The sequence below is a fragment of the Microtus ochrogaster genome, chromosome 15, assembly GCF_000317375.1.
Source record: "Microtus ochrogaster isolate Prairie Vole_2 chromosome 15, MicOch1.0, whole genome shotgun sequence".
NCBI lineage: Eukaryota > Metazoa > Chordata > Mammalia > Rodentia > Cricetidae > Microtus > Microtus ochrogaster.
The window spans coordinates 32298370-32308571 of NC_022017.1; the positions used below are offsets into that span (position 1 = coordinate 32298370).

The following is a 10202-nucleotide window of genomic DNA, read 5'->3' on the forward strand; positions in this document are numbered from 1 at the left end:
TTTTTTTGGTTTTTCGAGACAGGGTTTCTCTGTGGTTTTGGAGCCTGTCCTGGAACTAGCTCTTGTAGACCAGGCTGGACTCGAACTCCCAGAGATCCGCCTGCCTCTGCCTCTCGAGTGCTGGGATTAAAGGCATGCGCCACCACCGCCCGGCAAGAAAATAGACTTCTAAGGAAAAATATTAAAATATAATAGGATCAGACAAAGCTAAGCAAGTCAGAATAGGACAAAACAAACGAACAGAAGGAAAAGAACCCAAGAAAAGGCACAAGAAACAGAAAGAGATGCAGATACACACTTGTTTGCACACTCGGGAGTTCCATAAAGACACAGAACCATAAAATTGAAAACCATAATAAATATGCAAAACCTGTAGGGTAAAAAATTAAAGAAGTAAAAATTCTTTAAAATTAAAATTAAAGATAAAGCCCTGATATGACATTATAAGACAAGGAACCTCTAAAGGTGCCTTTGAGCTGAGTTTGTTTTCTGTTGGCCAACAACTGCTGGGCCTGCTGTCTACCATTAAGATTAGTTTGCTTCCTCAGTGAGACTCTCTTGAATAAAACTAATTTTTCATTTGCAAGCAGTTAGCAAAATGTCTTCTGGCTTAGGGATGGGAGCATGTGTCCACTTCTGCTTTCTGCTCTATGACTATATCTGGAACAGACTTCTGCAGGCCCTGTACATGCTGCCTCAGTGTCTGTGGGTTCCATATTTGGAGGGCCTTGTTTTCTTGATGTCCTCCATATCCTCTGGTTCTTACACTGTTTCTGCCTCCTGCTTCCTCCTCAGGCTTCCCTGACTACTGAGTGATGGGATTTGATTGAGACAATCCATTTAGGGTTGAGAGTTCCGAGGTCTGGTTGTGGGTCTCTGTATTTGTTCCCATCTGCTGCAGGAGGAAGCTTCTTTGATGATGGTTGAACAAAGTATTGATCTATGGGTAAAGCAGAATGTCACTAGCAATCATGTTATTGCTCTAGTCTCTTTGTAGAACAGTAGTATTTAGTTTTCCTCTAGGTCCCTGAGCTATTTAATCTCAGGTTCTTGGTCACCCACACAGTTTCAGGCATGAGTTTCATCTTATGGAGTGGGCCTAAAATCAGATATTGATTGGCTACCTCTACAGGCTTTATGCCACGATTGCACGGGAGTTCTTGCATGTAGGACACCATTGTAGATAGAAGGATTTGTATCTGGGTTGGTGTTTACATTTTTTTGGTAGTGTGTAGTATACTTTCTAGTACTAAGAGCAATAGCCAGTAGTGGTAAAGCCTCTGGGTAGGCTCCAGCTCTACTTCTCCATGTTAAATGAATTGTGTAGGTCGTGTCTTCATAGGTCTATATTTTTTTTCATTTAACTGCAAGACCAATTTGGGAACAATTTTGGGGGGAGAACATCTTTAAAATGTAAAATGGAACATTAAATCCGAGGTTTGTTTATAATTATTGTTTTCTATGGGTGTTCAATTGCTTCAAGAAAACATGTTAACAAGATGCCTTTTCCTGCTTTGCACAGAATATCTCTCTCTCTCTCTCTCTCTCTCTCTCTCTCTCTCTCTCTCTCTCTCTCTGTGTGTGTGTGTGTGTAAAACAATGATGGTATCATGAATTTAAAATGAGTTAGTGGGAGAATAGGAGGAGTTTGAGGGCATATAATGATACAAATATCTGTGCATGAAATTCTCAAAACAAACAAAACAAATTAAAACACCCACAAGTGTTGCTAGTGTATTTTTGACTTTGCTACCGTGGAGTGGAGGTGGAATTCTAGGTTCCTATATAGTCGCCACTGAAATCAGAGTCATTACTATCTGCTAAAGATGAAAGTCTGGATCACAATGGAGATGAAAGTCTGCTCTCAGCTAACTGTCAAGGTGAAGTTTTGTTACAGCCTGGTAATTGTAACCTCTACAGTGGCTGGAGGTGCTGCCGTTTTCGGTGTTACTAGGAGAATGCAGACAGCTGTTATCTATAAGTTTTTTGTTTTTGCAATATTCTTCCCTGTTTGTGTGTATGTATGTGTGTGCATGTATGTGTATAGGTGTTATGTGTGTATAAATATATTTGGTGTGTACATATATATGTGTGTGTGTATATGTGTTTATGTGTGTATGTCTGTATGTCTATATGCATGTGTGTATGTATATATGTGTGTATGTATGTGCATAGGTGTTATGTGTATGTATATATGTATATGTGTCCAGTCATTAGTGTTTCTGGTTTGTTGGCTAAGACACCCCCCAATATCCTGTTTAGGGCACAGGAGGTAAAAGCAGAAGGCAGTAAAATTACTGTCTTCCTTCTCTCTGAGTTCCTGGCCTGTCTGTCTCCCCATCATTTACTCCTTGTTCTTATTTTGTGCTGATAGAGTTTTACTTGTGCTTAGGGGAAAACAACCAGAAAAACATAAGCATTGACTGTCCTATCCTCTGAGGCAGACGTCATGCCAGATAGTTACCATTTTTCTTTCTTTCTTTCTTTCTTTCTTTCTTTCTTTCTTTCTTTCTTCCTTCCTTCCTTCCTTTCTTTCTTTCTTTCTTTCTTTCTTTCTTTCTTTCTTTCTTATTTATTTATTGTTTCCTTTTTTCCCCTCAATTGGGGGCCTTATTTTGATATTCTTCTCATTTTACAGATATAAAGAAAGCTCAGAAAAGATTCAAAGTCACTCAGCTCACACATGTCAGAGAAAGTTCATAAATTTACATGGTAGTCAGATTTAGCCAGCTCAGAACTCTTACCCAGACTCCACTCATATTGCCAGGGCCTGTGCTCTGAATGTCACATACCCTATGTTCATCATGTACCCATGAGAGTAACACCCAAGGCCTTTACCAGAAATATTCTGTTCTGTGAGTATTCCTGGTACCACTGACATAGTGGCACACAGCTTCCTAGCTAGGAGCACAGTGAGACACAGGACATTGACCTGTTCGTTGTCTATTTACTTCCATTTTACCTTCCTCATGGGTTTGAAATGTGTGGAAGGAGAGGACAATTATGCCAGAAGTCGTCCCCAAGTATATATAAGTGAAAAAGGCATGAAAAGCAAGCACCAAGGCAAACACAGGGAGAGGTTCCTAAGAGCATGGGAGCCTGTGGAGGAGTCCCAGATGTGGACATGGTGAAAAGAAAATGCAGCAAGACAAATATGGTGGGGAACGTGGTTAGTGATAATATTCAGAAATGGCAGCCTGGCTTCTACACACCTCAGGGAAGTGTGTGAGTGAGGGCTGTGTGCTATAGTTTATAAAAGACAGCGAGTCAGTCTGTATCTGGATTTTCAGTCTTACATGTGCTGTCTTCCTGTGGCAGTTGATGTTTCTGAAGAAGCATGTTTTCATGTCACATGGCTTACCTGTTCCTTTTCTGTATTGGCAATCACCTCCAACCTTTTTCAGTCTTATGTGATCTCAAGTGATGCGACTTCCTGTCTCTCACCTTGTCCTGTCTCTTACCCTGTAATTGCTCCAATAAAATGCATTCTATTTTGCTTCCAGATGACTGCCTTGTATCCAGGGCCTTTGATGGTTTCCTGTGTCTTTTCATGTCAAGTCTAGATAGCTTTAGAAGCCACACTAAGAAATCATGTTGTTATGGCTCTGTCTCTGCTCTTTTCTTAGGTATTATCAGATCCGAGTGACCTTGAAAGTGTCCTCAAGGATCCCCCACAGACTGAGTGCTTCCATCGTTGGGCAGTCCGGTGAGTAGAAAGCATGTCTCCTGCCTCATGGGTAACCCATCATGTGTTCCTGTGTGTTGTGGTCTAGCAGAACACAGAGCAGAACACACTGTCAACATCTGGACCAGTGGGTTCAGGAAAGGCAGACCCACTATTGGAAGTGGATTTGTGTAAACATTGTTGTTAAGGAGGGTTGGGTAAATAAAAATCACTCTTAGCACTGGCTGATAGCTGGGGGAACTGTCTGCAGCAGGTTGACTAAAGTCACATCCTGGATTAAATGGATGAGAAATGACATTCAGCTGATAGGTAAGGAGAAGCTGGTTGCTATAGCTTCAGGGGACTGAGTAAGTAAACAGTTCTGCTGGTACTTTCTAGGCAAATAGAGAGTCCAAATGCCATCACCCATTGTAAAAGGAGCATCAAGGAAAATCCAGGTCCTAATTCTGATGCTGAAGATCTAAGTGGAAATCCATGGCTTTGAGGAGCCAGTCTGAGAGAACACAGTGCGAAATAAAGAACCTCGTGGCTAGGAAATACTTGTGGGAGACTATAGGGCAGAAGAACAGAGTAGTGCAGAAACAAATAGGGCAGAATCACACAGTCTAGTGAGTCTTAAAAGAAACGATTCGGTCTTCAGGGCAGAGAAAGAGAAAGGAAGGGGATGAACAGGACAACTGCCAAGCACTTGTTCACCGGTAGAAGTACGAGTGCCCCTGACTTGTTCACCGGTAGAAGTACGAGTGCCCCTGATTGTCAGAAACAAGGTATAGAAGAACGCTGGTCCCAGCCACACTTTATAAAAACCCATTTGAAATGGGCAAAAGCATCATGATGTATCAAAATGTACACTTGAGATCTTATAAGTGAGAAGTGCAGACACAGAGTGAAGGCTTGTGATTATTCCTCTAAATCTAGACCTATAAAGAGAAAGACTCATTGAGCCACCTGCCCCTTCCACAAGTCTGAGCCTAGCAGGCAGGTATTAGTTATTGGTTGGGTCGCCATCTCTCATGGATACTTCTCTTCTTCATCCCCCTCTGTTGGGGGTGAGCAATGCAACTTAGGTGAGAAAAAGAGACCGTATACTCTCACACAATCTATATGCCCCACAGTATAGATTCAGTGTAATTTTCCTCTTTTCCATCCTGTACTAGCTTCCCTCCTTCCCTGCCTTAGTCCACAGCATCCACTAAGAAAGCAGGATACTTGGACTCTTGTTTTGGATAAACTCACTATATGGTCCTAAGGAAATGGTTAACACCTTTCTTCACTTGAAATAGGAAGACAAATGTTCACCCCATGGTGTCTTTCTCCTTTTCTGGAATTGATATACAACAGTTGTGTCTTATTGAGGTGATAAATACCATTGTGTTGTGATGGGAACCGCCCTAAAGTAAGGGCCCAAGAGTCTGCCCTGGGAGAGGCTGTACATCAAAGTGATGACACAAGGTCTCTTTCTTAAAGCCAAAGCAAGATTCTGGGGGAGAGGTGACAGTGAGAGCTGGATGATTGATGACAGCCATCTGCAGGCCAGTGTGCACTTGCTCTCTTTACTCTGAGATTCTCAGCAGTATGAACTCAGCTCCTGTCATTGCTACACCTTCTCTGGAGCGGGCAGACCAAGCTGTGAGGACCAAAGACTGCTAGGCATGCAGGACCTTTTGAGGTCCGTAGGGAAGGATCTGATTGAGATGGTGCGGCAAAGACAAAGAAAACTAGCAAGAAATGCAACTTCAAGATAAAGCCCATTTCCTTCCTGGTCTAGTTTGACAGGGTAATGATGATGATGTAGCTGTCATGCCCCTGAGTTTTGCACTCAAATTGCATTTAGAACAGAAAGCCAACCATGCCAGGAGTGACTTATGAGCAGACAGTTTCATGGGTGAGAGATATATTGCATATTTATTTCTCCTTCAAGGTGAATTTTCTCATTATATCACTTTCCTCTGAATGTCTGCATTATCTACAAATCTTCCCAAAACTTGGCGCTTGGGAAAACAATGGCCTATTCTGCTTGATTTTTCAAGTGGACTGAAGTTGCCTAGCCTCAGGATGCAGTACTGTTACTTCAGGCCTTAGCTAGGATGGAGCCCTCCAGGCTTCTTTACTCCCAGGTCGGATGGATCCCTCAGGTCACAACTTGAAGAATAGCTAAGCTTTTACATGTACTTGGAGTATCAAGCTACTTTTTTAAAATGGTAGTTTCATTGCCAGGTGATAAACAAAAAAGATTCTACATTGCTTCCTGACTATGTATGGAATGGGTACAGGGTTTTTCCTCCTGTATCTAGGATAAGGTTGTCCATCATTACCTGGAAAAGGAATGTGCCTCTTCCCTTCCTGTAAAGCTTTCCCTTCAAGCCCTGTGTGAAGAAGATACTGACAACCATGATTACAGACAATCATCTAAACACACTTTCTATTACTTGTAGGTATCTCTGTATAGAAAATAACAAATATGTTTTGGAAGCAAAATATGAAGAAACTAAAAAATCTGGGCATATCAAAGGCTCTCTATGACTCCCATTAATTGACTTGCCTTGTCAATGTAGTTTATTAAGTTTGTTCTTTTGTTACAATTGTCTTTTATGTGAACATAGACAAAGCTTACTGAGTCTAGTGGGGGCAGGATTCTGTAGAACCGAGTGCCATATGCACTGAGATGTTCGTATTCTGGTCCTTCTCCCCCACTCCCCAGCCATGTGAAATTAAAAGTTAATTCAGCAATTTCCTTTCTAGTGCCTGATCTGTAAGTTGGGGTCTGTGGGTGGTACTTACCCTCACAGGTTTGTGGTGTGAACCCAACAAATTTACTGAGAAAGATAGTTACATAGTTGCTCAGCTCAGAGAAAGTCTACAGTAATTGTTCACTAGGCTAAGTGTGGCTTTAATGCAGAGTAAAGCTGTTTGCTATAAGTAGCTTTATGTAGAGTCTGCTTCATGTAGAATCCCAGTACTATCCTTATGGATGAAAGTGTTTCATCAAATGGATGATGGTCTCACAGTCATCTCATGAAATAAAAATAATGAGAGTCATGCAATAGAGGCAGAGTTGGCTGACCCCTGAGGGAGCAAGTCGCTAAGCAGGAACAGGGCAGCTAGGTAGAGGAAGAGATTCATCATGGGGCCTGGACGGTCAAGAAACTAACCCTAGATGAGGCTATAGAAGGATCATCAGTCAGAGGCCACAGTATGACCCCAATCACTGGAACCTAAATGGATCCTTGATTCTCCATGCCTATGTAGATTAGATCTAGTGTATTGTGAGAACTGGGACAACAGGAGAGAAAAAAAATTAAAACCATCTGCTGAATTTTTGCCACATGAAAGAGCAAAGTTTTGTGTGAAATGCAGAGATGAAGGGAGATATTTGATGAGCCCAGTGCTGTTCAAATGCACAGTGTTCTCAGCAATTAAACAGTGGGTCTGCTTTCTCTCTCCTTCAAGCAAATTAGTTCTTTGGTAAATGTTACACAGAAGCACATTCCCATGATTCATATGGCTTAGATGCAGGTTCTGTAGGTACAAAACAAAGTCACATTGAATTTTGTAAGATAGATTTTCATGGTTAGACCCTGTACAGCAAATTTCATGTGCTTAACCTGTCTATCCCTGCATTGCCTGTCATAATACTTTTTAAAAGGACATTTGGAGAGATTTTTCTCTGGAAACAGGTAATTTGCTCCCACCTTGGTTAGCTGAGTGGCTTGAGACAAGCTCTGAGTTTGTGTTGGTTAGGAACAATCCTTCCCTTGGGCGTTCTAAAAGATCCCAGTGTCAGAGAAGGGACAGGTACTTGATTAGGTGACAACTGTAATTGAGTTAGACATGCTCACAGTCATGAGTGTAAGGGACAAAGAGGAACACCTCTGTATGAATTTAGTGACATTAGAAAGTGTGGAGTCCTGTCTCAGCAGGTTTCAGGACCTGAGATGGGGAAGGTGCATTGGGGAACAAAGAAGTCTAACTACCAGATGTGCTTCACAGAAGTAACAAACAGCTCCAAATACCTTGAACCATCTTTTATTCATACTTCAAAAACAAACATAGTTTTTCCCACCCTCCAGAGTTAACCTCAGGCAAAACAAGCATGTTTTTCCCATCTTTTAAATCAAAGCAACTTTGAAATCAAAAACATCAGTGCTCAGCGTTTTGCTAGCTTGTCTAAATATCAAACCAGACATATCCTGTCCTTACAAAGCTAAAGGGTGATAGACACAGGCCCACATTCACAAGAACAGTGATATCATTCAAAGTTAGCAAAGCATATTTACAGAAATAAGCCGGGGGTAGATCTGCCCCAAGCTGCTTTCATATAGTTTGCTTGTACTTCTCTGAGTGTCCCCTTGCCCTCCAAGGCTCCTCTTTGCCTCAGCCTCTCTATAAAGGCTGAACTCTGATAAGGCACACTTTTTCCATTGTGCGATACCATTCTTAATGTTTTCTTCTAGAGCTAGCAGACATAGTTATGTTCCGGTGTTGCTTTCTTATATGAGCCCACGAACTCTTATTGCCTCTAATACTGTCAGTACTAAATCAGAAAAGTTCCCAGGGTCTGGAGTAGCAGGTGGTGTTTCCAGATAAGAACGTGAGAAGCATCAGTTCCCAGAGAATTTTCGGGGAAAATATTTGAGAAAAAAATGGGTTTTCTGCGGATGGTTACATTTGTCCCATGTATGACTGACAAAGTGAAACCAAAAAACCACCAAGAGTATCACCGACGTTATGAGAGAGAAGAGAACAGGCAGGTTACGCTGCCCCAGCAGTAGTTTGCACTGTCCCAAGGTTAATCCACTGTGAAAGAGTGGGGTCTCTTTGCCTAATGAGAGACCATCTCCACAGGTTTTGTCTTGCAGAGACCGGCTGCACAAACATTCACATGCTGATCTGAAACTAGGCCACATGGCTCCCAACAGGAAAGTTTGATCCTTCCATTAGGGTCTTGATTATCACCAGAATAGGAGATTAGAGATTACAGGTGATTGTCTAGGGCATCCCTCGACTGCTGTAAAACCTAAAAGAGAATAAAGACTCAGCATGCTATGTCTCTGTTCTACTTTTGATGCATTTAAAACTGGGAAATCACTAGATGAAAAGAGCTGGCTATTTGAAAGGCAGGTCAGACACGCTGTAGTCAGACCCCGGATTCACCCCTGCTAAAATCCCACTCACCTAACTCAAAGTCTTCAATCTCCAAGTCAGGTAGCTAAGGATTTGCGAGTTTTTTGATGGCGCTACTGTACCACGATTGATGCCTAATGAACAGGGGCCAGCCAGATTTAATCTCTTATCAAAGGAGAACCTTACCATGGGTTTAATGAGAGCCCATGGGTAGTGCCAACACGAGGGTTCCCCCAGAAAAGGTTAATCCACCGTGAAAGAGTGGGAACTGCTGTGAGTGAAGAGAAGCGAAGGCTGGATGTGGGTGTTTGGGATGTGGACATTCCTTATGGCAGCTGCCTGGCCTTCAACTCCTTAAGGCGTTTAGCCAACCATCTCAGTGCCAGGCTGTGCAGTCCCACGTCTCCTTTCAATGTGCCTTGCCCATGGCTAGCTAGCTAAGCACAATGGCAGGGGAATATATCCTAGGAGCCATGCTTTCTTTCTTATTTAATGGGGACTCTGGGAAATCTCACCAGTTTACTTGGTGCATTCAATGAATATTAATTTCACTGTTCTTAGTAGGTAAGACATGACATGCACATATTCATAATTGATTTTAGGTAGCATTTGTATACATATAAATGCCTCTAGCGGAATGGTCTCTAGAGAAATAGTGCAATAGAACAAATATGTATTGCAAAGGGGATTGGCTCGCATGATGCATGTTGGGTAGTTCAACCATGACTGTCTGTACTCTTAGAGAGGCTGAAAGCTACTGCAGCTTGGTAGCTATCTGGCCCCAAATTTGGGTGATGCCTCAAGAGTTCAGAGATGTACAGTGATAAAGGCCAGGAAGATTTTAGGAGAGCCATGGGTCTAGAGTCTACTTTGTCAGGCCAAACTATTGGTGTCCACTGTAAGTGGCAAGTGGCAACAGTAGGAAAAGCCACACAGTGGATGCACTCAGCATCAGGGAGTAAAGGCGGCAGGCAAAAGCAACCTGACTTTCCTCTCAGTACCCTTTATATCTTGGCTGACACTGAGTTTGCCCTTCCCTCCCCTCTCAGTTAATCCTTCCAGGAAATGCCTCAGTGCCCCAACCAGAGACGCTTTATTTATTTGATACCAGATTCAATTAAACTGTCAACCAAGACTAGGTATCATCTCTATACATATACATTTGCACATATGTGTGTGTATGTGCATAGAAAAGGCTGCTCACAAATTATCTTTCCTGTTCCTAAAATATTATTTGAATCTACAAGATCAAAACAACATTTGTCTGTGTCCGACAACAAACAGCTCAGATCTTAGAAAGCAGAAAACCTCAATATGAGACATTTTAATCACTGAACCACTGAATTATGCTATTACAAGCTTCTCTCTCTTCTCTCTTCTCTCTTCTCTCTCT

General features: G+C 42.1%; 1 protein-coding gene across 3 annotated transcripts in view; it reads left to right on the forward strand.

Moving 5' to 3' along the window:
- Fam135b (family with sequence similarity 135 member B) overlaps positions 1–10202 on the forward strand; it is a 272906-nt gene that overhangs the window by 137261 nt on the left and 125443 nt on the right. For all 3 annotated transcript variants that reach the window (XM_005354527.2, XM_026782497.1, XM_026782496.1), the window contains exon 3: positions 3627–3706. In XM_005354527.2, the coding sequence (XP_005354584.1) occupies positions 3627–3706 (80 nt within the window). The remainder of the gene's footprint in view (positions 1–3626; positions 3707–10202) is intronic.